The sequence below is a fragment of the Pipistrellus kuhlii genome, unplaced genomic scaffold (assembly GCF_014108245.1).
Source record: "Pipistrellus kuhlii isolate mPipKuh1 unplaced genomic scaffold, mPipKuh1.p scaffold_m20_p_4, whole genome shotgun sequence".
Lineage (NCBI taxonomy): Eukaryota > Metazoa > Chordata > Mammalia > Chiroptera > Vespertilionidae > Pipistrellus > Pipistrellus kuhlii.
Window position 1 is genome coordinate 29,804,085 of NW_023425540.1, and position 27,050 is coordinate 29,831,134.

The 27,050-nt window shown below is 34.4% G+C and overlaps 1 protein-coding gene across 3 annotated transcripts in view; it reads left to right on the plus strand.

Moving 5' to 3' along the window:
- Positions 1–27,050, plus strand: part of CWC27 (CWC27 spliceosome associated cyclophilin) — a 143,301-nt gene that overhangs the window by 12,753 nt on the left and 103,498 nt on the right. For all 3 annotated transcript variants that reach the window (XM_036409100.2, XM_036409098.2, XM_045571176.1), the window contains exons 5-10: positions 543–641; positions 1,761–1,864; positions 3,891–3,960; positions 8,953–9,032; positions 10,040–10,073; positions 12,298–12,455. In XM_036409100.2, coding sequence (XP_036264993.1) covers positions 543–641; positions 1,761–1,864; positions 3,891–3,960; positions 8,953–9,032; positions 10,040–10,073; positions 12,298–12,455 — 545 coding nt within the window. The remainder of the gene's footprint in view (positions 1–542; positions 642–1,760; positions 1,865–3,890; positions 3,961–8,952; positions 9,033–10,039; positions 10,074–12,297; positions 12,456–27,050) is intronic.

Genomic DNA, 27,050 nt, shown 5'->3' on the forward strand with positions numbered 1-27,050 from the left:
GCAATTACCACATTGTTATTTGCTTGTTCTATCCTATTATAAAGTCTACATTTGTTTCTGATGTTTGAATGAAAAGTTCTCATTCAGTAAGAGGTTATTTGGCATCATTTTAGTTTTTAGTAAAAGTATATAGGAAATTTCATAAAAATTTTATTGAGGGGTTGCACTTCATCTAGGCTTTTTCCTCTTAAGGTGAAGTTGCTTTTTCTGTATTATTTAATGCATATGCTCTTAAATAATAATATGAAATTCCCTTTTAATTATTTAAAATATATTTTCAAAAGTGTTCCCTTATTTCAGATTTACTATCGGGGAAAGGGAGGGAGGAAGAGACTGAACATAAACTGTGCACCTATGGATGAGGACAATGGGGGATGGGGAGGGGTCGGAGGGTGGGGTGGGAACCTGGTGGAGGGGGGAAGAAATGAGGAACCTTTGTAATAATATGAACAATAAAGATTGATTTAAAAAAGAAAAGTGTTCCCTTATTTCAAAGAATGAATGTAATAATTTGCAATTAAATTTTTGTTTTTATTTAATAGATTACAGGGGATACAATATATAACATGCTGCGACTGGCAGAAGTAGACACTGATAATGAAGAAAGACCACTTAATCCACACAGAATAAAAAGTTGTGAGGTAGGAGCATGATTAGTATAAGATATAGCACTTAAATGGTCATAGAAGAAATTTTCAGTAGTCTTTTTAAAAAATAATAATTTATCGGTTGTTTTTTACAGAGAGAGGCAGGGAGAGGGAGAGAGAAACAATCAGTGTGAGAGCCTAACATCGATCGGCTCCTCCAGCGCGCCCCCTACTGGGGTCAAACCCACAACCCTGCCATGTGTTCTCTGACTGGGAACCAAACTGGCAATCTTTTGGCAACCAACTGAGCTACACCAGCCAGGGCTTATCGTTACTATTTTTAAACTATCAGATGAAGTCTTTATACTAAATTAAGCCACAACTCAGATTTTTTCTGTGTAATTTAGGTACATTTTCTTTTTTTTTCTTTTTTTCTTTAATCCTCGCTTGAGGATATTTTTTCCATTGATTTTCAGAAAGAGTAGAAGGGAGAGGGGAGGGGAAAGAGAGGAGAGAGAAAAACATCAATGTAAAAGAGACACATTAATTGGTTGCCTCCTGCATGTGCTCTGACAGGGCCATGGGTCAAACCAACCCAGGTATATGCCCTTGACTGGGAATCATATCCGAGACCATTCAGTGGTGTGTGGATCAGCACTAAACATTGAATAACATGATCAGGGCTAGGAACAATTTCTGATTAAGACTTTTTAAATTCAAAGTTTTGATTTCTAAGATGAAATTTTAGATGATAATCTAATGAATGAACTCAACTCAGAATGGAAAGTTAGAGGAATTAGGTTTATTTAATCCAATGAAGTGACTTCATTGGTAATTTAAGAGTGATCCTTCATTGAGGGAGCCATTGAGGGTGATCTTTAAGAACATTTGATTTGGAGTCAAAATCAGAAGAGACCTGATTTTGTTTTTCATACTATGATATATATTAAGTTTTCTTGAATATTTTTTCCCTTTGTAAAATAAGAATAAGATATCCTTTACTTAATAGCACATAGGATTATTGGGAGATTATATTGAGGCCATGTAAGTGGAAGAGCTTTATGTGGTATATGTTTCACTATACTTATAATGTTTTTGTAAGGAAAAATTGTAGACACTAATGTCAATACAATTAAATATTGTTTTTAATTTTAAAAATGTTTCTTTTCATAGGTTTTATTTAATCCTTTTGATGACATCATTCCAAGGGAAATAAAAAAGCTGAAAAAAGAGAAACCAGAGGAGAAAGTAAAGACATTGAAACCCAAAGGCACAAAGTAATCATAGTAGTTAGATTTTTCTTCAGCTTGAAAAGCAACACTGATTCATTTAGTTCACTTCATTTCCTTTTGTAAACATTGTTTACTAGTGAGAGGAAGGCCAGTTTGGACCAGGGAGATAACTGAATTACCAGTGTGTGTTCTATTCTGCATTAGCATTTCTTGTATTCAGATACAGTATATAACTTAAACTTAAGCTAAAAAAATATTGCCTCAGATGTCCATATAAAATCTGTGTTAATATAAATAAGTAGGGATTACTATAGCAATTACTTATATAAATGAGTTATTGAGAATTGTCCTGTTTTTCACTTGTTTTTCAATTAATATGTGCTCAGTATAAGGAACTTGGAAAGTAAAATATGAAGTATATGACAATGCTTATATAACTTTTCACTCCTTTTTTGGTGTTTATAAATATTAAGTATAATGCTATTTCTGTATTCTAGATATTTCCTTAGAATAGTTTTCAAAAAAATAGAAATTACTTTTTTTAATTTCCAGTATTTTTGTGAACAGTATTCTTTACATTATTAGTCTGTCTTATTAAAATAGATATTTGAGAGTTAGATTTCAGTTGATTCTCTTATTGAATTGTGGCATCCATATTAGAGATTTTATTGTAGTTAAAGTGTTAGGTTCAAACAGTTCTAAATATAATCCTGCCTAGCCCAATAAATAAAAAGCGAATTTTATTAATTTTTTTGGCCTTTAGTTTCCCCATCTTATAAAATGGAGATTATAATAAATAGAACAGCTGGTTGTTATGAAGATTAAATGGGAAGGGGAATTTGAAAATGCCCAGTAATACAGGGATTTAATACATATTCATTTCTTTCCTTAATAACCTATAATATAAGTTAAGTTGTTTTTATAAACTCTCAGATATGAGGCAGACATTTTAATAAGCAATTGATGTCTTATGGCAAAATAACTTTATATAGAGCTATGTATTTAATTTCCTTTTACTTTTTTATTTATTTATTTTGACATTTATCTTTGGGAGAAAGGTCACTCTCACTGTGTTCTGATACAATATTTTTTTTTTCTATAGTTTATCTTCATAACAAGTTCTGAAGTTGGGTGTTTTTTGTTTTGTTTTGTTTTTAATTTATAGTAAATATATTGGGAATTATGTGGTATTCATTGATTGCATCTAGGTTTTGAAATCAAAGTTTCTTTTTTGTTACCAAATCTTTTATTTTTATAATATTTGAGGAAGAGTTTTTTTTTTTTTACTTATTTATTTTTTACTGATTTCAGAGAGGAAAAAAGAGGGAGAGAGAGATAGAAACATCAATGATGAGAATGAGTCATTGATCAGCTTACCTTCTGCACTCTCCCTACTGGGGATGGAGCCTACAACCCAGGCATGTTCCCTTGACTGGAATTGAACCTGGATCTCTTCAGTCTGCAGGCTAATACTATATCCATTGAGCCAAACAAGCTAAGGCTTAAAGAAAAGTTTTAATAACAAATCATTTATTTTTCTTGGGAAATCTTTGGTTTGAAGGCTCAAGGAAGAGATTTATTTTTTTCTCCTCATGGACTTTTATTTGACAATTTTAACTTGTTAATTTTAAAATATTAAGCCATATTTTGACAGTCACTAGATTAATTGCTTCCCATTTGTAGTGCTCTCAGGTCTATATATTTATTAGTTTTTCAGAATTCTCAATTTTGATAACCAGTTTTGACAAATATAAAAAGCTTAATTATTTCTGTCCTGCTTGACTTAGTATATTTAATGGTAGTGCTCAGAATGGATTTTTGGTCATTAGTTTAGTCTAGTATATTAATCATATGTGGTCTGAGGCCAAAACCATAACATTATGCTAAAAATATAGATCATTAGTATATTTCTATTGAATATTAAGTAATATTGTCTACTGTTAAACAGAAAGCATTTCTTCTTATAAGTTATTTTTTTTGGGGGGGACAGGGGCAGAATAGAATATTTATAAGTTTTGTTTAACTTTTTCTTTCTAATTTTTTTTAATTCTTTTTCCCTTTTTTTAATTAGAAATTTTAATTTGCTTTCATTTGGAGAGGAAGCTGAGGAAGAAGAGGTGGAAGTAAATCGAGTTAGTCAGGTAAAACCATAATTTGCCCTTTTTTCTGAATTGTAAAAAAATTAAAGTTCATATCTTACTCATTTTTGTATTTCCTGCTGGACACAGAGCACATTCAGTAAACACTCATGGAACTAATTTGTAAAATTATTATGGTCAGTAATATTTGCATCTTCTGAGAAGATTTTCCCTCTTAAAAAGAACTCATGGACATGGACAGCATGGGGCAGGTGTGGGAGGTGGGAGAAGGTATGGGGGGGATAAATGGTGATGGAAAAAAAGAAAAAAATTGATAGTTTTTTTCAACCTGGAATTTTTTTTTCCAGTCAGTTAGAACTAAAGTTAAAGAACTTTATGATTCAGATTTTAACTGCTATTTGTTTAATGGTTTTGCTAGATGATAATGATTATTGTTAGTATTATAAATAGTGATAGACCAAAAGGTCTTGTATTCATTTAAATATTTATATATATTTATTCATTTTATCAATTCTCATCACAGCCCTTTAAGATAGGTATTATTAATATCCCCATTTTACCCATGATTCTATTAATGTATAGATAGGTTATAATTTGCTCAAAGTCACAAAAGCAGGAAGTTATCAAGAGCTAGGATTTGAAGCTACATCTATCTCACTATAAAATCCATGTCTTTGGATTATATATCACCTCTTGGCCTTTTACCTCAAATACGTCCCATATGCCTTCAAGTACTGTGTTCCTCAGGCTCACCTTCCCCATAGTACTCATTGCTGAAACCCATATAGTGCCCTGCCATTGTTCACATCAGTGATTCTAATAAGTATACTTCAAGAAAATCATCTATTCTAAACTATCATATTTTTACTCCCAAATACTCTGATATGTCTTCTTTTTTGGAAAGTTAGCGAACACTGAGATCTAAGGATTAGGTTCAAAGTCTTTACTGTAGTAATTAAAACTCTATAACCTAACACTGCCTTACTTGCTTAACTTAGTCATCTTTTTCTTACCAACACTAACACTAGCATTGACTTAAAAGCACATTATTGTTTTCCTTGTCTTTACTTCTTTACCCATGTTTTTGCTCCCCTAACCATGGAGCATAGTTTTGGTGGGCTAATATTGAGCACACAGTAAGCACACTACTATACCCCTTGCATTAAAACTGAATTAAAGTGGGCACATATTAGAAATATTTTGGTCATATATATATTTTTCTCACTGACTTCAATATTCTTGAGTAATCTGTTTTCTACTGTGATTCAATTATCACCTTTAAACTAATACTCTGAACATGGAGATAAGACTATATATTTTTTTCTGGGCTCTTCCTCATTCTGAGTGCCTTGAGGAAGTATCTCTACAACAAGGGAGGAGGGGCTTGGGAAGCTGTACTTTTGTTGATTCCCTGCAATTCTTATCAGGGAAACGTAGGAAACACTGCATCAGCAGATCTGAACTGTTTGCTATCCTATATAATAAAAGCCTAATATGCTAATTAGACCAGATGACATCCTTCTGAATGGAGCCAGGGCTGTGAGGGCTGAGGCAGAGGCAGTTTCAGGGGCCGATCTTCTTGCACAATTTTCGTGCATCGGGCTTCTAGTTTTACATAAATGCCTTGTATTTTCCCTTTTGTGTTTGTGTCTTTGTGTTCTCCCTACCTGAAGTGTCCTATCCCACTTCTGGGTATCAAAGTCATATTTATTTTCCAACCTAAAATACCGTCTTTTCTTTTTCTGGTCTAACCTTTGCCTTGTGATCCTTACATTTTCTTTTTAAAAATATTCTTTTTGCTTTATTGTATAAGAACCCTGACTTTGTTCTCATTATATACTACTGAAACATTTCCCCCCCTTTTTTTTTTCTGCCTTATTGTGTGGAGTTCCAGGCCATGAGCTCCTTGGTGGTAAACTTTGTGTCATCTTTGAGTGAGAGTGTGTTGGGGTAAAAATAGCATGGATTTGAGGTCATACAAACTTATGTTGGCACTTCACTTTCCACCAGTACTTGGTGAATTTGGATAACAGTCTCTCTGAGCCTCAATTTTTCTCTTTGTAACATGGAAATAATATGTACCATTTAGAATAGTGAAATTAGGCTATGTATATCCTTATATTGATATATTATACAATCTTGGAAATGTTTTTGAATATTAAATGTCTTAAACAATATACTCTGTTATAATTTGTATTTTATTCTCAGAGAGCTAAAGAATATCAAACAATCTCTAATGTGACCATAACTGTTATGCAGAAGCTGCCACCCTCATGCTCAAGCAATCTAGAGGTTGGGGAGAGACCTCCTCAGCAGTTCAGCTTTCTGGGGTAGGATGCCATATGCGCAGCATAACTAACCTAGTGCCCTTCCAGAGCCCTCCCAGAGGGTCCTTGCCACTAGCCTGAGCAGAGCAGCCTGGAGAGCACAAGTAGACACCTGTACAGCATGACCCAGCCACAGCCTGTTCTCCACATGGAAGTGTGTCTTGGTATGCTGTGCGGAGTCTTTGGCCTACAGAATTTAGCTGTTTTGTCTGTTTATATAATGGAGTCATTATTAAATTCATCTTGAGAAAATAGAACAAAAATTGTTAAATTTATTGACATAGAGGAAAGAAAATTTCTCTACAGTGCATGAGATAAATTTAAAAGAGATTCAAATGAAGTGTATTTGTTTATTTTGCTTTTGAACTATTCTTTACACTATGAGCACCATTCAAAATACATTTTACCTTTTGTGTACAATGAACCCTTAGGGAAAAAAGGGGGGCGGGGAGGCTAGCTTGAATGTTGAATGACTTATAGAATAAATATATTTTAAAATTTAGCCTTACTGTTTTAAAATGTATATAATAATCAGAAACAGAGTCAGGTGTCTTTTACAATGACTAAGAACAATTTGCCATTTCAGTAGTTGCATGAAATTAAATATTTCCAGAGGACTTGAAAATAATTGTTTCATTATTCATTTACTTATCAAGTTTCTTTTTTCAGTGACTCCACAGTGTTAAGCTTTATTCCAGAACCAGTCAAACATCACAACTTAATAATGGGTGAAGTCTGAATTGAGGCTTTCCTTTATGTGAAAGGAGAAATAAGATAGAGTCCCCCTGGTTTATGGATTATCAGTATGGGATTACAGACACCGCTTCACCCCACTCATTTATTCGTGACAAGGTGCCTCTCCCACGTGGGTTCGCTTTCCTTCATTATTTATTTCAGTATCTTTCTACTACCTGATAAAAATCTCTTTTAGAATAATAGAATTTTATAGCTCAAAGGGATCTAGTCCAACTTCCTTTCTTTATAGATGGGGAAACTAAGACTCTGGTTAAGTGACTTTCCAGACTGACTCATTTCCTTTTTGATAGGATTGCATGATAGGGGTGTGCCATAACGACACATCTTGAGTTCAGGAAAGCACATTGTCAGAGTCTCTCATATTCTTGTGGAGGGCGTGAGGAAATGTGATCCGGGAGATAGTACAGTCAGATGGATTTATAGCTGATTGAATACTTCTGCCCAAAGAGTGCTTTGTTGTCAACCTGTGCCTGATTATTTGAACTTGTCAGTTGAAACGTAATAGGAGCACATGTAAATTCTATACTTTAGTTTAATGAAATCAGCTGAACAGGTATAAGACTTAATAGCCTATAAGCCCTGGTTGAATTATTAAGAGAGTAAGGTCTCTGGAATAAGGAATTTAACATTCTTTGCATTTTTTGCTCACATTTGCCGCATTTTGTTCAGTTCTGAACACATTGAAGAAGGATGTTGACAAAGTAGCTGCATCCAGAGGCTTGGCGGGTTATGGGGAGGATGGGGATAATATTATACCAGAACCCATCTCACATAGGGACTGTTTGGGGAATGCGATAGACTTTGGAGAAGTAAAAACTAAGTGAAAATGTGATCCTAGGCTTCACATATTTGAAAGGTTTTTGTCTGGCAGATTCCTCCCTTCCTATTACTGTCTTAAATAATAGCTTTATTCAGTTGTCTGTATTGGTTCAAAGTTTATTCCTAAATCATTGTGTATAATTTAAATTCAAATGTCATAAAATATTTTCAAATGAAAGCTTATAATCAGACAAGAAGTTTTTATGAGGCAAGTTAAATGGTAGATATCATTATAAAAGAATCTTAATAACTAGATTTTTAAAATTGTGATTAAATTTTACCACATTTACAATAATGATGCATATACTATTTCTTTTACTTCAAGATGTTCACATTTTTACTCCAAAAGCAGTTATAAAAAGGTTTGTGTTTTTTTTTTTTTTCTCACCCAGGAAAAGTTGTATTGATGGAGAAATATATTTCAGAAGGGAGGGGAGGTAAAGGAGGAGTAGAAATAGTGTACTATAGCACAGTGCCTGGCACAAAGTATATACTTAATAGTAGGAGTAGTTGCTATTTTATAGTCCTGCTTATATCTTCCCATGACTTGTTTCTCTACTAAAATATAAATTTATTGAGCTCATGAGCTTTGAAAGTAAAGCATTTATTAAGCATTTGGTCACTGATGAATGTTGTCATACTTGAGAGGCTCTTTCCTTCTGTGTTTTCTGCTTGTTGAATGGCATCTTATAGGTGCACTCATGTGGTTGCTTGGGCACATTTAAAAAGCGATTCTGTGCAATGTAAAGAATCTATTAGGAGGATAATAGTGTACATTTATTTCAAGTTACTCATGATTTATCTTCTAAGTTTTACTATCTGGGCTAAATTAATTAGTTTAGCTGTATGTAAATCTTAAGAGGGTTCAGTGTTTGGAAATAGTAATTAATAAACTTATTTTCAAGGATATGTCACCTTTTGAAAGAAAAGATGTTTCTAAAATAATATTCTCAGCCAATTCAGGAAGGTTCTCATTTATAAAGCTTGAGTTTATACTGAAATTTTCAGGAACACATTTCTTTTGCTCACCACTTTTATCGGTACTAGATTTTATGTAAAGTTGTTCACTTGTCCTTTTGGAAGACTCTTTTTTCCTCCCCCACTTATGATTTTACCATGCATTCCTTTCTAGAGCATGAAGGGGAAAAGCAAAAGTAGTCACGACTTGCTTAAGGATGATCCACACCTCAGTTCTGTTCCCGTTGTTGAGAGGTTGGTATGGTGCTATGTGCTTCTAAGTTCTCATTTCCTGGCTAACTAATAGGTACTTTATATCTCCCTTCATGAGTAGACAGTTGTTTCTTATATGTCAAATTTTTTTCAACACGGCCAAAAAGCTACAGCATTTTGACAATGGAGGTAGTAGAGCTTCTAACATGTGGAGAGAAGCACTGTAGTCACTTTCACTCTTCTTGCTATCTACTTCAGTTGAACTCATTAAATTTAAAATTGTTAAACTTTTAAATCTTGGGATAGTTTGAAGACTAGGGAAACTGCTTTAACATTTTTATGTTTAATTCAAAGTTACTTTGCTAACTTTTTCCTTGGAGCATTTTTGTCTCAGTTGTACATTGGGTAAAAAAATCAAAATTGAAAGGTTTTGTGAAAGTCACCACATTTGGGGCCAATCCATTGACTTATTTCTTATATATTAAAGGAGTTAACAGAAAATTATCTTACTATCTTTGTTGCTTCTCTTTGAGAAGGGAAGATATCTTACTGTTACATATAAATGCATGCTAAATATTGGGCCAGTGTCTTAAAGGGGGACTAAAATACTACTATACCAAGTTTAGCTCAGTTTCAAAAATTCTGCTTCAAAACAGTCTTTTCTTAATACCATTGTATTTGTTGTATTGAAGGATTTGATTTCATGAACCATAATATGTCCATCCAATGTAAAAAATATTGTTTTCTGCAGCCTTTTGTTCATAAAAATAGCATTGTTGATTTTTTTTTTTTTTTGCAATTTTCTTTTAATTCTATTGTTTTTGTGTTTGTGCTGATGGCGCATACCTCTTATTCTATTTATTAAAAAAAAATTTTTAGGATGTTTCTACTTACTCTAGAATGCCATTCTGAAATTCCTATGTTGAAATAAGTTTTTAAAGTTTTAATCTAACAAAATATTCTAAATTTTTGGGTTATTGAATAATTTTATTACTTCCATTTTGAAGCTGAAATTTACTTGTTTTTCTTATTTTTATTTTTTTTTGTAGTGAAAAGGATGATGCAGCAGGAGACTTAGATGATGTGAGTATTTTTGTATAAATATAGTTTGAACAATTTACAGAAAATTCAAAATTTTTATTAAAAATTTAATTGTTTTTCTTAAAAGGTTATATACAGGGTTTCCAGAACAAATGTATACACGCTTTAACAACTGATAGCTCAATTGATGTTCCTTACTTTTCAGATGTAATCTATTAGAACTAATAATTATTTAAAATTTGTATATTTTGGGGGGACACAGAATATTACTTTTATAATTATGTATATCAAATTTTGAAAAAATATGAAAGACTTTAAAAATATATGGTATTTTTGCTATTATAGTATTTTCTTCCAAGTGTATGTCTACATTTGTGTGGAATCTTATATATTAATTTCTAGCTTGTTTTTTCTCCCTATGATGTAACATAACTTGAATAATCAAAATTCAGATGTTATTTTATTTTATTATGTTAAAAGTTGAAATGTTGATGCTTAGGTATCTTATATGATGTATTGGGAAATACTTGGATCAGTCCTAGTAGTATTCCTTCTTTATACACACATTTCAGAAGATTCTCTTTCATGATTGTAGTTATCTTTTTAGTTATACTAGCTTAAAGCTGACAAAAGAGAAGGCAGTTTCCTTTATATATAAGAGATCAAGTTTTTCAAGTTATCTATTTGGCACTTTATGTAAAACCCATTGATCTATGCATCATATAATTCAGTAGGAAGTACATAGCTTTCTATGCATAAATACTATTGCCACAGTCAAAAAAGAGGGTTCTTTCTGATTATGGAGGGTAGAGAAAGAATGAATATCTAACCTGTTCAAGAAAATCTTCCTGGAAGAGATGATTGTGTTGTGTCTTATAGAAGAATTAGAAGTTAAGAAGATCAAAAAAGGTGATGAAGATTCCTCTAGCTTGGAGATAGCATATGCTAAAGCCCGGTGACAAGGAGAGATTATATCTTATATAGAAAGCACAGTCTGAGGTTAAAGTTTAAGAAGGAACTGGCCTTATGTAAGGAGTAGGGAGGAAGAGTGTTGAAGGTAGAAGAAACTACATATATAAAAGGCTCTGAAGCAGGAGAGAGTTTGGTATGGAAGACCTCAGTCAGTGGTTATCAACTTTTAGGGCTAAAGAATGTCTTAAAACATCTTACTGAAAATATTCACAATTTCTGTTCCTCAATATTTGTTATGGAAAGACTGGGATAAGGGATAGGATTTTATATTTTTTTAACAAACAATCCAGGTTATGTAGTCTAAGAACCAAACTTTGAGGACCATTGCTCTAAAGGTCTACAACCTCAGGTTAAGAATCTTGCCTCACTATGACTCAGTTGATCAAAGAAACAGAATAGAAAAAGATCCCTTTGAAATATCATTCTTCTTATCCTCCCTTCTTTCCTCCCTCTCTTCCTCCTTCTTTTTCTCTCCACTCTTTTCTCTGTTGATGCTGGGAACTATTCTAGAATTTGAAGATACAGCAGTAGGCAAAATGGTCCAGAATATTAGCTCTCATGGAATGCTTCCTCTAATTATTGGGAGCAAGACAATAAACACATAACTAATTAAATTGCAGGTCAGATGGGTGATAAATTCTTTGCAGGGGGAAGGGGGCAACAGGGAAGGAGAATAGAGTGCTGGAGGTGAGTGGGTGATTCTTCCATTTTAATAGGGTGATCAAAATAAGTGTCACTGAGAGGGTAACATTTGAGAGAGATCTGAGATGAAAGAGCAAGCAATGCAGATAAGTGGAATAAGAATGTTTCAGGCTGGAGAGAATAACAACTCCAAAGTTGGCAGGTGTTGCTGAGGTGGAGCTATGTGACATCATGTCAGGGAGGTATAGATTGAGTAGGGTCTTGAGTGAGTTGGAGATCCACTGAAGGGTTGTGAGAAGAGGAGTAATTGCTGTGACAGATTATAGGAAGAAATCTCAGCTGTCCCATCTCCACCTCTTTACTTGATTCCTGGTTGAGGTCAGCATGCTGGTGATACAGGAGCACAGTTTATTGCACAGAGGGACTGGGTATGAATTGAGCAAACAGCCCTGATTGGGTTATCTCATACTTACATAGTTCACCCAGAGCAGACCTCAGAGGTATTCCCATCTGTAGCAGATTCTTCATTCAGCCTTTGCTAATTCAAAACCCAACAAAAAGAAAAACAAACATTGCTTAAGATGCAATGAGGAGTCTGTAAGTGAAAGGGGAGATGGAATGCCCAGTACATACTCCATTTCATTTTCTACAGGATGAAGAATTTGAGGGTGCAGAGAATGATGAAAGCATTGACAGTGATGAGAAGAACCTGATGAGAGAAAGAATTGCAAAAAAGTTAAAAAAAGACCCAAGTGCAAGTGTTAAATCATCTGGAGAGGGAGAAGGGGAGAAGAAATCAATTAGCCGTAGGTAAGTTGCTAATTGTGCTTCTAGGTATCAGAGTATTTGTTTTTTTATATTTCATTTTAAATTAAGATTGAGTCCTCTGTTCAACTTACTGTTTAAAATACTATTTTCATAATGCTTGATATATGCACTAGTTGTGCTAAATTACCCCATTTGGAAGCCTAAAAGAAAATAGACCACTTTTAAAGTAATTACAGCAATGGATCAAATTCCACTTCATTTTTTTCTGATCTCATCTTCAAAAATCCTCTATACAATTTGTTATATATGAGTAAGAAATATATTAGCTAGATGGGGAAGGTTGTGTTTGTTTAATATCAATGAGAGCAGCAGAATAATTGTGTAGAATGAAAAGAGATGTCTTCAGATTCAGGTGAGTAAAATTTGTCAAAACTGGTTAAAGAAAATGTGTAGGCATAAAAGCATTTTTAAATACCCTTTCTAGTCTGATTTATACCATATACCCCTACTAATCTTAATGGTATTATAGAAGAAATTTCAGCAAATGCCTGATAAAGAGTTGTTGAACTTTGTGACTCAACATTTTATTTCCCTTAAATTCAACTTAATTGAAAAATTCTCCTTTGTGATTCTATTACTATAACTTTATGGCACATGTGTCAAACACAAGGCCCGCGGGCCAAATCCGTCCCGCCAGGCCTTGCAATGTGGCCTGCACCGCGCTGTCATCACTGCACTCCGCTGCGTTTCCATCACAATGACAGTTTATGACTGTTCAGTAAACGATTCGGCCCGCGATTTAGGCTGGATTTTAGATTTTGGCCCCTTCTCTGATTGAGTTCGACACCCCTACAGTTTATGGTATATGTTTTAAGTAATATTGCTTTAAAAAGTAATACTATTTGTTTTCTTTTGATGACTTACATTTGGGGTAAGATAGATATAATTACATATTGGTGTAAAATTGCCTATCCCTTGGCTGAGTCTGAGCTCCTTCAGAAGCTCTTATTTATCTTTATATCCTCTGAGTCATATGCATATAGTAATTGGTCATTAAAGTGTGTGTAATGAATGGATGCAAATGAATGAATACAGTTGTGATTCATTAGAGGAATGGTTTTCACTGTCCTCTGAACATTAGATTCACTAGATTTCACTCCTGACTGGACATTAGATTCATATTAAGTTCACATTGGATGCCTGGCTTCTTCCACAGATTCTGTCATTTTATCTGCAGTGAAGCCTGGGCACATCCTTTTTTTTTTTTTTAAACTTTTTAATTGAAGTATCGTATACATATGGAATATATCTGTATAAATTATATTTCATAGTGCATATATCATAAGCTTATATAGCTTGCTGAATTTTTATAAGCCAGATATACCCATATACCCACCCAGATCAAGAAATAAAACTGCTATTACCTGGAAGTCTCCCTCTTGCTCTATTCTGGTTACTTCCTCCATCATATTCTAATAGTAAACACTTTTCTAACTTCTAAAAATGTACATTAATTTAGGACAATAATTCCTTATAAAAGCGCTCCAAATAGTCTACTATGTACCTCGAATTAGAACCCCAGTCCCCACCAAACACACACTTCCTTGGTTATTTCTGAGGCATAGAATAACATAGAAGTAGATTTTAAAAATTCTAGTGTTACCTCAGATCTTTTTTATAGTCTAACAGGAATAAGACATATCAATTAAAGTGAGTTTTGATCTTTGGGTCAATATAGTGGAAATTAAGTAACTTTAGAAGAAGGAAAATATGATATTTGAGTATCCCTAATGTTTTTAAAAGATGTGTACTGGTAAGGATTTAAATCAGTCTCCTTGAACCTTTTCTATATATTTGGATTACTTGAGAACAGGGGATCAGAACTTTTGCTGTGGGATTATAGACATTTTAAAAAGAACCCAAGTTATTCTTTGTGCACTCTAGATTAATTGAAAGTTGAGGGAAATTGGAGTTTGTATTTGGAAAGTCCTATTTTTTAAAATATTTTTTTCAATCTATTAACTTATTTCATAATTAAGTCCTTATCCTCTCATTGCGCCCCTCACCTCAATTCATGCCCTCAACCCCCTGGTGTCTTATCCCAATAAACTAGAAACACCAATCAGAAAGGATATATGCACCCTTATGTTCATAGTAGCACAATTTACCATAGCTAAGATTTGGAAAGTCCTATTTTAAACTTAGTGAAAAGAATCCTTTTCTTGCCTGTAGGTGGAGCTCAGCTGCTACAAGTTAATCATGTAAACCAAATTAAATTGTCTGCCCTACTTATTTTTTACATCTGAGTATTGATTCATAATAAATGGCTAGTGAGCCTGGCTGGCATGGCTCAGGTGATTGAGCATCAACATATGAACCAAGAGGTCACGGTTTGATTCTTGGTCAAGGCACATGCCTGGATTGTGTGCTGGGCCAGTTGAGGAGAAACATCTCATCATTGATGTTTCTCTCTCTCTCCCTCTCCCTTCTTCTCTGAAAACAATAAGAATATATTTTTTAAAAATAAAATAAATGACCAGTGAAATCAAATGTAGCGAGGGACCAGACAGTCAGAAATCAGTGGTTTGTTGTGATTTTTACAGTCATTATGGAAATTCTCTTTTATTGTATTATTTCTATCATGGGTAATTTTATTGTGATTTCTCTTCTAAATTATTTTCATCAAATTGAAATATAAATCAAAGAAATCTTGACACATACCATCATATCTCAATTATTAAAGATTTGATAGTAATAGTTCAGGGATAATTAGGGTGGTATTAGTTTTAGACTTGAAACAGTTACAGTGGCATGATTCCTTTTTCATAAACCAGCTCTCTTATTTGATAAAGTTAAGTAGAATTTATGTTTTACTCATGAGTTGTATTAGGTTGACTGAATATGAAATATCTTACTGTAATGAAAGCATCAAGAATTTAGATATGAATATTTCAGTTGAGGTTGAAGATCTAATGAGTTGGAGTGAACTTTAAATTATGGAGCATGAGATAATAGTCATAAATACCTCCAGAGGCCTGGGTGAACACCCAGATGACTGTTGCTAATTTTAGTCTCTCATATCTCCATTTGTAAGGATTTCTTAAGGAATTGTGATACCCCTCCGCCCCCTGCCCCTCTTCCCCTCGGTACTTCTAGCCTTCTCTACAACATTAATGACCTATCTCTTTGCTTTTGGGAATTTTTTGAGTTTTAATATATTTTGTGTTCTGGTTTCTCTTACTTAATGATTAGACTTAGGAAGTACAGAGTTGTCTTTGTACATAAACTCTGTTTGCTTTAGCAAATTCAAAAAGATATTACATTTAAATTTCAGAAATTTAAAGATAGTACTCATTTTAGAATGGTAGTAAATATTCTAAAAGAACCAGTAGACACATTCAGTAGGGGGGTGAGGGCTTGTGCTTGAGGGAGGAGGTGACTTGGGAGAGGTCAATGGGGTTGGGGGGGGTGAGGGGGGAGGAAAGAGACTCATGTAATACTTTAAACAATAAAGAATTTTTTAAATTCTAAAAGATTATGATAACAAGAATGGAAATCCACAAACATTCTAACAACCCTATTAAAACCATTGGAATCTTTATCTCCAAGAAGTTCCCCTCTTCATCTCATCAGAACATTTCCAAGGAATGAAATTGAACTGCTAGAGCATTTCTGCTTTCTTTGCCTTCTTTGCCTCAGGTGTACTTAAGCAAACAGTAAAAGGGAGTAAGGAAAAGAAACAACAATCTACATATAGATCATTGGTCTCTGAATAATGAAAATTGCATTAATTATTCCTTTGGTATGGAGTAGTAGTGGTCCACACGTTGTATTTTCATGACATATTTGGGTTTAACAGTAGAGCAGTCCTAATTTTAATCAAACTTGCATTTAGTAGGACTTGGTTTTCAGTTTTTATGTGTTCTTTCCTGTCCAGTCATTCTGTTCTCAAACATATGTTACTCTTGTTGTGAGTCATTGTACAGGAACTGCTGTGTGCCAGACAGTACTAGGCTCCAGGGACATGAAAATAAAAGAGAAAGGGCTTCTGTCTGCAAACTTTCATAATATAGTGTAAGAGTAAGAACTAGTAAACAATTCAAAATGTATGCAAAGAATTATGGAATCTAAGTAGACAATATATATTTCAGGAAAAACTCAAAATACGAGGTTGAATATAAAATTGCCATTTTTGTAGGTCAAGAAAAGTAAAATATCAGCAATTTTGTAAGTTTTACCCCAATGCTAGTAAGATAAACACTTTTTTTGGAGCCACTCTTTAAAAGAAATAACATTTTAGCATTAAATTAAATCCTTTAATGTTGCATAATTTCCAAATATAGATTAATGGTTGATTTATTACTTTTACCTGTTACATGTATAATTTTGGAACAGTGGCTATTATAATATAAACCATACCATCATTTGGCATTTCTGGCAAGCTTTCATTTTCCTTCTGTTTGGATCTTCACAGCAAGAATTTTGGATATTCTGGACAAAACCATGCCTTACGCTGTTTGAAATAAAATACCACTTTAAAAATGTCCAGTTAATTCATTGAGAATCTTAATCCATATCCAAGGAATCACCTTCAAAATAAAACAAAACAAAAAACATTCTTGAATTTCAGTTACTGTGTATGCTTCAGAAATATGACAACCCTACTGTTTTTCCAATTAGATTTTGTAGGGCAGACAGGATGCAGTGAAATGCACATGTGGGGAGATTCTCCTGTCCCAGTGAAAAAGGGTACTTGCATCTCTTTAGAATGTGTTGATTTGTGTTAACCCTTCAGTATAACTTGTTTATAGGGAATGGAATTGTACCTTTGACATGCAGTATTGAGATTATGTGCAGAAAAACATTATTTAAATTTTCAGCATTTGAGGGAGTGTTTTCTCTCTACCCTGTAACATATATAATCACGTTGGAATGTTTTGAAATGTTCATTGCTTTTCTGCCTTCCTAGACTTCCTAATGAGTAAATTCACCTGTAGATTAAATGTGAGGTAAAAGTTGGATAAAATGAAGAAGAGAAGGGCTACCCAAGGCAAAAAGTTCTTTGTTTAGCACTAAGTTAAAAGCACATGAAATTACACAGGCCACTCTCTATAAAACAAGAGCTATCCAAATGACCTAGAGACAGATTTAAAAATTTTGTTTGACTTTTACAAAATGCATGTCTTAGGACCCATTCCCCTCAGACAAACCAAAAAAAAATCTCATTCAGTGTGTCTAGCATGTGATTTGCTCATAGTTTTTGTAGCAAATTAATTAGTGATAAAATTACGTTATTTAACCTTTTCTTGTATATTGGGAACCTAAGTGAATAGAGGGGGAAAAAGGTTAAAAGCATGTTTGGATCTAAATTATCAAGATTAATCTTCTAAATGAGTGGCTTTTTGTGAGTGGGAATAATATTATTCTCATTTTATTTTTTATATTTTTAACTTAGTTTAAAATTTTTATTGTTAAAAGTATTACATATGTCCCCTTTTTCTCCATTTGACCTCTCCCACTCTCCCCTTGCCTCCCTCCCTAGGCCTTCACCACCCCTGTAGTCTGTGTCCATAGGTTATGCATATATGCATATGAGTTCATTGGTTGATTTCTTCACCACCCTCACACTCCCCCCACCCCTTCTGAGGTTTGACAGTCTGTTTGATGATTTTATGTCTCTTGGTCTATTTTTGTCCATCATTTTATGTGCTTTTGTTCTATTTTGTTAGCCTTACTGAATCTTTGTCTTTATTTAAGCTTGTCTTTTAAAAAGTGAACGCAATATATAAATTATTCAGTAATGACTTACTTTGAAGAGGAATCTCATAGAATCATTAAAGTTCTTTCCTATCTTTTTGTAAATTTTGATATGCTAGTAATATTTGATCTCTCCTTGCTCCTTAGTCTTTATTATTCAGCTATATCATGTATATGATTTATTCAATATATGTTACATTTATATTGATTTAATGTGTTTACTATTTAATTACACTTATGAGAGTGTTAAATCTTAAATACGATTTCTATTATACTTTGAAGTATATCCTTAGCTTCCTAGACTTTTAATGTAATTTTATATTTAATTTTCTTCTACTCAATTTTTTTAAAAAAAGATCCTTAATACATTTTCCTGGTACTGCTAATTACCAGTGTTGTTACGGCAACTTACTCTGGTTTCTATTTTAAATGTTATGATATTGATTTAGCTGCTTCTTTAAAGAACTATCTTGTTTAAACAGTCTCATTTATTATCTGATAATGGGTAGGTTTCTGTGCCTATTGAAAAGCATTTTTCTTATAGTCAAAGGCAAATATTAATTGGCATATGAGTTTAAGTACTGAATTTTTTTAATTGGTATTTTCAATTTATTCTAGAAATTCATTAGATCAAACATATATATATATATACTCAACAAATAGGAAGTTAGAATTATTCTCTAATGTATATTTGATTTTCTTGATTCTATGAAAAAGAATGTTTTCTTAACTTTGTAAGTTACATAATGACTTCATAGCAATTTCTTCTTTTTAGATAAGTATTTACCTTTTTAGTTTTATTAATCATTACAAATTAATAGGAAATTTCCAGATATGCTTATTTGTTCACAATATTGACAGTAACTTGAAATTCCTTAAAGAGAGGGTTCTTTAAGGGAGTTAAAAAGAAAGCCCTTGGCTTGGCTTCAAACAGTTTAGAAAGATATCTTGTAGGCATCAAAGACGAGTGTTGCAGTTGTATTTTATATCCTGCTGCTATTCGGTAAGACTCCATTTTAGGTGCAGTTATTCACCACCCTTAATTATTTGGCTTTAAGCTCATTATTATCAGGATTTATCAGTATTCCAGTGAAGTTTTAAAAATCATGTGTTTCCCCCCCCCCCTTTTATTGTTTTATCCCATGCTAAGTAGGAACAAAATGTGTTTGCATTTTAGTAGATATGGAAAGGCCTTTGCACATAGTTTTAGCAGCAAATTATTTAGTGATGAAAATACCCATTAATTAATTGTTGCAGAAGACAATGGTCACTCTACTCTAGGGAAGTCAAGTGAAGGGGTCCCTTCTCTTGGCCAAACTAGCCAATAGTTTTCAGTAGGAAGTAAGGGACTTTCACTTACCACTTGTTGTAGTATTTAAGCACAGCCTGCAACAAAAATTAAGCACCTATGACCCTGAGATGGTTTAGCAGCCTAAGAATGGTTGAATTACAGTATCACTGCTTTGAGTTTTTTATGTTATGGCCATAATATGGAAGGAGGTTTGAACTACCTTATTAATTCATGGAATTAGATGGAGCCTTTTATGATGTCCAGGAGCTTCTATTCATCAAATTACTTTTCATAAAATACTAATTAAAAACTGTTTACTCCAACAAAAAAGCATAAAAATCACTTGTGTGTGAGAAAATTAATTTGCCTGTTCTTTTAAAAAGTTTTAAAAACATTTTAAGAACTTAAGTTCGTATTGTATAATATATTGTATGTTATCTTTGAATTATTTTTTTTAAAAAACACTGTAATTGCTGAGGTTTAGTATTAATCAACACCTGGCACCTAATCCAGGTTAAAACAAAATGCAAACATTAAAACCTCCTATGAAGCTCTAACTCTGACTTGGAAGAAGAGTATACCAAAGGTATTCACCCCATCTGGCTCTGTACGGTGAAAAGCTCCCAGTTCCCTGGCAGAGCAGTAGCCTCGCCTTAGTGTATTATTGCATGCTGCCACATTCTCTTCTCCTTCACATTAGCCAAATTCTGCTCAAGTTAACCTTTGTGTTGTTACATACCCTTCTATGGTATGTGTGATACCTTCAACTAGAGGGATTATTTAAGTATATATTGTTTACCAAAGTCTAGAGATTACATACGCATTAAATCTTAAACAGAAAATTTAAAAAAATGCTGGCTAACATATAGAGATAATGGAACAGAATACAGAGCACAGAAATAGACTCACACAAATACCATCAGCTAATTTTTGATTAAAGTTCCGATTTGATTGAGAAATGATATTCATTTCAGAAATGATACTAGAACAATTGGAGGTTTTTATGCAAAAAGCAAACAAACAAAAAAAACCATACCCCTGACTTTATACAAAAATCAAGTCAAAAAGTACTAAGCTTCTGAAAGAAAACAAATAAGAAAATATGTATGGACTAAGGTTTTATAGAATTTGTAGACACACACACACAGATACAAAATGAAAGTCACTGGTAAATTGGACTTCATCAACATTTTGTCCTGGCCTGGTGGCGCAGCTGGTTGGAGCATTGTCTGGTTGTGGGTTTGATTCCGGGCAGGGCATTACTTATTGTAGGTTGGGGTTTAATTCCCATTAGGCATATATGGGTGGCAACTGATGGATGCTTCTCTCCTTCTTCCTTTCTCATTTCCTAAAAATCAATAGAAACATCTCCTCCAGTGAGGATTTTAAAAAATTTAAAAACTTTGGCTCTGCAAAAGATGCTGTTAAATGAGAAGACAAGCTGTAGACTCGGAAGCATTATTTGCCAGTCACACATCTGATAAAAAACTTGTACCCAGAATATATAAAGGACTCTATTGTTTAAAACCCAGCAATATAACAAACAAACCAGTTTAAAAATTGGACAAAAGGCCCTAGCTGGTTTGGCTTAGTGGAAAGATCATCAGCTTGTGGACTGAAGGGTCCTGGGTTGGATTCCGGTCAAGGGCACATACCCGGGTTGCTGGCTGGATCCCCAGTAAGGGGCATGAAGGAGGCAGCCAATCAATTATACTCTCTCATTATTGATGTTTCTCTCTTCCTCTCCCTTCCTCTCTGAAATCAATAAAATATATATATATATATATATATTATATATTATATATAATATATATTATATATATATATATATATTATAATATATATATTATATATACATATTATTTTTTTTTAATTAGACAAAAGATCTGAATATATATTTCACCAAAGGGGTGTGTGTGTGTGTGTGTGTGTGTGTGTATAGCAAACAATATATGAAAATATTTTATATGTACATTCTGAGATGGATGACTATTATAAGCAATAAGGGATTTAAAATTTTCTTTGTGTTGTTACTTCACAATACATGTAGTGAATAAGGAACTAGAAAAAAGGTAAAACCTTATTTCTTTTTAAATCTGGAATTTAATTATTTCTACCTGTAGGGAACATAGAGCTTAGTTTCTAATGCTGGCTCTTAGTTTTGTATTTTACATAAAATCTGAAGTTGCCTACTAAAGCATAGGAGAAGAGTAGCATTGCAAGAGTAAGGGAAGAGTGGTGAAGCTAGAGTGTTCTAGTCTTCCCTTAATTGTATTTGCAAAATTTGACTTAACTCAGGATTACTGAGTAATGCACAGTCTAAGATTTAAGCTCAGATACAATTGATTTACCTGCCATATTATACCTCCCCTGAGATGCAGCATAAAGAATGAGATATTAGAATAATAGACCAACGATGCAGATTGTATATGCAAGGGGATATGTGAGAGTTTGATATCCTGATAATTGAGGAAACTTGTGTACATATGGACACACATCTGTAGGAATTATGACATAAAGTATTAGAGAAGTAGACTGGGGCCAGATCAAGATGGGCCTTGTATTGCCATATTGAGAAACTGGACTTTGACATTCAGATGGTGGAGAACAATATAAAGGTTTAAAATTGGAAAGTGACATGATTAGGTTTTTGTCTTAGAGGGCTCACAGTGGTAGTAATGTGGAAAATAAATCAGAGGTAGCCAAGACTAACTAGGAGATTGCTTTAATGGTCCAAGTCCAGACAAGATATGATGAAAGCCTCAATTAAGACAGTGTTTTGTTTCTTGGGTAATTTGCATTCAGAAATCATTTTTTTCAAATATCTACAATATGCTTGTAGTAAATTCTACATACTAAAAGGCTAATATGCAAATTGTCCCCTTCACCAGGAGTTCAACCAGGAGTTCAACCAGGTTGGCCAACCACACATGGCTCCTCCCCCTGGCTGGCCTTGCCTGATCCGCCCAATTGGGGCTGGCTGGCTAGACCCCACCCATGCATGTATTCATTCACTGGGACTCTACTAGTATAGAGATAAAGAAAGATACTACTCTTGCCCACAAAAAAGCTCTCAGCTGAGGCAGATAGCCATCTGTACTCACAATGAACTCTATATATATAATGGAGGTTCAGAGAAAATATAGCAACTTCTGGAGGAGAGATTAATTTTAATTTTAGATCAGGAAGTCTGCATGTATGCACACTAGATAGCATTAATACTATTAGGTCTTGAAGAAGAGTTAGAGTTTAAATAAGTGGAAATGGGTGGGAAATGGAATTTCCAGTAGAGGAAACAGAAAAGTGCAGCGTGTATTTGAAGGACAATCTGTTATGACCAGAAGAGAGGATATAGTTGGAAATGAAGCTGGAACCAGATCATGAGGTACCTATCAAAATACTGTAGGCAAATATAACTCATTTTGTTTGATTTATATGTTCATTCAAGTATACAGCTAAACATAGATCAACTGTTTTTCCAATGAGAGTAAATTTGAAAGATTCAAGGTTGTGTGTATTTCTGCATTTTTGGGGGGGAGTAATACAAGTAGAAAGGATTGGTGAGATTACTATATTAGATGATTATGTTTATTTTACTTTTTATCATTTGAAAATGAATACCAAATCCCTATACTAAATAAGGTGGTAGTTTAGGGAGAGGAATGAATCTACCTAGTGGCAAGATGAAAACAAATTTTATTTCTAACACTATGCTAAAAGTGTTATTTGTATAATGAATCTTTTTAAAAATATATTTTTATCTACTTCTGAGAAGAAGGGAGAGAGAGATAGAGGTAGAAACATCAATGATGAGAGAAAGTCATTAATCAACTGTCTCCAGCACACTTCCTACTAGGGATTGAACCCATAACCCGGGCATATGCCCTGACCCAGAATCTTGGTCCTCCTGGTTCATATGTTGACACTCAACCCCTGAGCCACTCCAGCCAGGCTTGTGTAATGAATCTTATTCAATTTAATGACAACTGTCATCTATGAAGACTTAGATTCTGATCCCATCATCATTTACTCTAAATGAGATCTGAACAAATCAATGTTTCTGAATCTATTTCCTCATCTCAATAGGGATGTGGTCAGGCTAAATGAAATACCATAATGTATGTGAGACTACTTTTAAAACATGATGCCATCGATGGCCAATGATTATAGAGTTTAAATCCTCTAATGCTGCACAATGCATCCCTCTCACTTAACAACCATAGAAGAACTCACTTTTTTATACTCCCTTTCAACAATGGCATATATATATATATATATATATATATATATATATATATATATACACACACACACACACACACACACACACACAAGCCTAAGTGACCAGCCGACCAGCCAGTAGCTATGACTGAGCAATGACCACCAGATGACAGATGTTCAACGCAGGAGCTGCTTGAGCTACAGAAACTTTGCATAGTGCCTTTCCCACTCCGGTACCCCTCAGGGGATGTTGGAGAGCCAGTTTTGGCCCAATCCCTGTAGGCCAGGCAAGGGACCCCACCTGCCAGATGGACCCCACTCACTCCGCAGACGCCCTTCAAGCCCTGGCACTGCCCCAGGTGCAGCCAGCCAGAGAGGGACCAAGGGAGGTTGGCTCCAGGGTGTGTCCAGCCCATCTCTCCCAGTCCTGCCCCACCAGCCACCTTCTAATTAATTTCCTTTCAATGTGCACAAATCTGTGCACCGGGCCTCTAGTTTCAAAATAAAATGTAAAAGATTTGTTAGGAAATTGACAATAATTATTATCAATAGGATTTATGGCAAAACAGAGTAATCTTTAAGGCGATGTATGTATTTAAAGGATATGATTCCATTGAAGCAGAAGAGATGAACTCCATCCATAGGGACATTTTGGAGATGAGCCAAACTTACCTAGAAAGAAAAGTAGTCACTGCTGTCCTTCATAAACATTCTGGTTCTCTCACCTCCTACATCCCTCTCTTGAATACAGAGAGTGTGCTTTGTATAGATGTGAATATTGCTAAAATCATGCTTCTATAAAACATGAACACATGAAATTACTTAAGACAGTAATACATTAAAAAGTTCCAAATGGCATAGACAGGCTGAGTACTCTAAATACATAGGAAATTCCAAGTAAAATGTTGTTATGAGATTAATTGGTGTTCCTAAAGGTGTGTGTTAAGGCAGGTATATTCTGCCAACAGCCAGAACCTCAAGTGGAATAAGTAGATTACAAGAGAATTTTGCTAGTAAAAGAAATGGTGTCTTCTAAATTAATAGGATGCTAATTTCTGTATTTTAATTAAATTGTTAATTACCTTTTATTTCATTTGTTCCATTTTGAATATTAATAAAATTGGAAGCATTATTTTTTGGAACATCCTGTTTATAACAAAAACATAACTTCATAAAACAAAAATAGCATGTGTCTACAAATGTGATTATGGACATGTTCATTTAAGGAAACAAATTTAAAAGATAAATTTCTAACTTTAGCTAGTGAAGGCAACTGTTTTATTTTAGAAAGATAAATGTCCTGCTGAAAATTTACTGATGACATTTATTGCTTAGGAAAGCATGTTGTTTTATTTTTTTCCTTCTATGTGTTTTTTTTTTAATATAGCACTTAAAATCTTACTAAACAAAACAAACATTAAATATCACTTTTTAAAATGAATTCCTAGTAATTAAGTTTTCCTGTCTACTCTTTAACATTGTGATTCTGCTTGAATATTTACAATATTAGAATTTTGGTATGCCAAGAGTTTTAAGATACAGCTTAAGTGTTTTAAGATAGGTTTTTAAAAGTTTCTCCCCCCCACCAAATTTACTCGATAAATGGAGTATTTTTATGGATTGACGTGACTTGATTTTCTGCATTTGATGAGATTGATAAACAAGGCTACTGAAAACAATTGTAGAGATTATGACCAGAAAAAGGGGGCTTAGCCAGAAAGTGTGACCTATAGTTCCACTCCAAGCCAAGTGTGTTGGTGAAGGGCCTCATTAGCCCTAAGAAAAGGGTGCCTTTTTCTAATCTTTCAGCCAAGAAAAACTATTTATATTCTTGGAGGTTCCCTCAGAGGGGGTCCCTTTTTCTAGTTCACATAAAGACACTTCATGTGCTAAGCCTATGGATAAATGTAGAAGTAAAAAGATAATGAACAGGTAGATATGGTGGTCTGTTTGCCAGTGGTTACTGTGGCACAAAGGCCTAGCTGTGGCAGGTTTTAGTGACATAAGGCAACTTAGAGACAATGTGTTGCAGTGGGAAGAGCTCTGGGAAGGGGTTTTAAAAGCCAGGGTTCTAGTCCTTGTGCAGGTTTATTTTCCCAGCTGTTCAGCCTTGGGTGTTCTTTTGTGAAAATGAAAGGTTTGAACTACCTTCCACCTTTAAGGTTACATCCAGCACAACTTACATGGAAAGTTTTATCCAGAGCATGGTAAGCAACAAGAAGTTGGAGCTGGTACTTTTCCAAACTAGCACATCTTTCATGTCATTAAAAGACTTTGAGATGTCTATTTAAGTGATCTATAATAGTAAGTCTTGAAATCAAGTAGTCCTGTCTATTTACTTTTTGTTTAATTTGCCTCTTCTCCCTCTCCTCTTCTCCTAGTCTGATTTGTTGGTACAATTGTTTTGTTTTTTAGCTTCTTTTGCTGGGAGTTTAGATAGTTGATTCTAATCTTTCTTCTTTCCTACTAGAAGCATTTAAAACTCTAAATTTCTCTCTGAGCACTGCTTTCTTTGCATTTTACCAATTTTAATATCCTATATAATAAAGAGATAATATGCAAATTTACCCTCACACCCTCACAAGATGGCTGCCTATGACCAGGCCTGCAGTAGGGGTTAGTGAGGGACGACCAAATGACTGAACAAGCAGGCTGCATGGGGAGATCAGGCCAGCAGGGGGACCATGAGGGGCCACCAGGCCAGCAGGGGGGCGGGGGGCACGTAGTTGGGGGTAACCAGGCCGGCAGGGGAGGGCAGTTGGGGGCAGTTAGTGGTGACCAGGCAGACAGATAGGTGAGCGATTAGGAGCCAGAGGTCCAGGATTGTGAGAGGGACATCCCCTAAGGGGCCCAGATTGGAGATGGTGCAGGCTGGGCTGAGGGCCACCCCCCAAGCATGAATTTCATGCACTGGGCCCCTAGTGTTGTAAAACAGTCTATTTTATGTGTCATATGCCTAAGCTATAGACCCTATTTGTTCAATCAAATACTAATATAGTTGTTGCTCTGAAGATTTAATCTATAGATGTGATTAAAACACATAATCAGTGACTTTATGTAAAGAAGATTATCTAAAATATTCTAGGCCTTAGAACACATGTGTCAAACACAAGGCCGGCGGGCCAAATCCGTCCCGCCAGGCCTTGCAATGTGGCCCGCACCACGCTGTCATCACTGCACTCCGCTGCGTTTCCATCACAATGACAGTTTATGACTGTTCAGTAAACCATTCGGCCCGCGATTTAGGCTGGATTTTAGATTTTGGCCCCTTCTCTGATTGAGTTCGACACCCCTACCTTAGAATCTAGGGTGTGATTCCATCAGTTAAGAGACCAAGAAGCAGAGCTGAGGCTTCCCTGAGGAAGAAA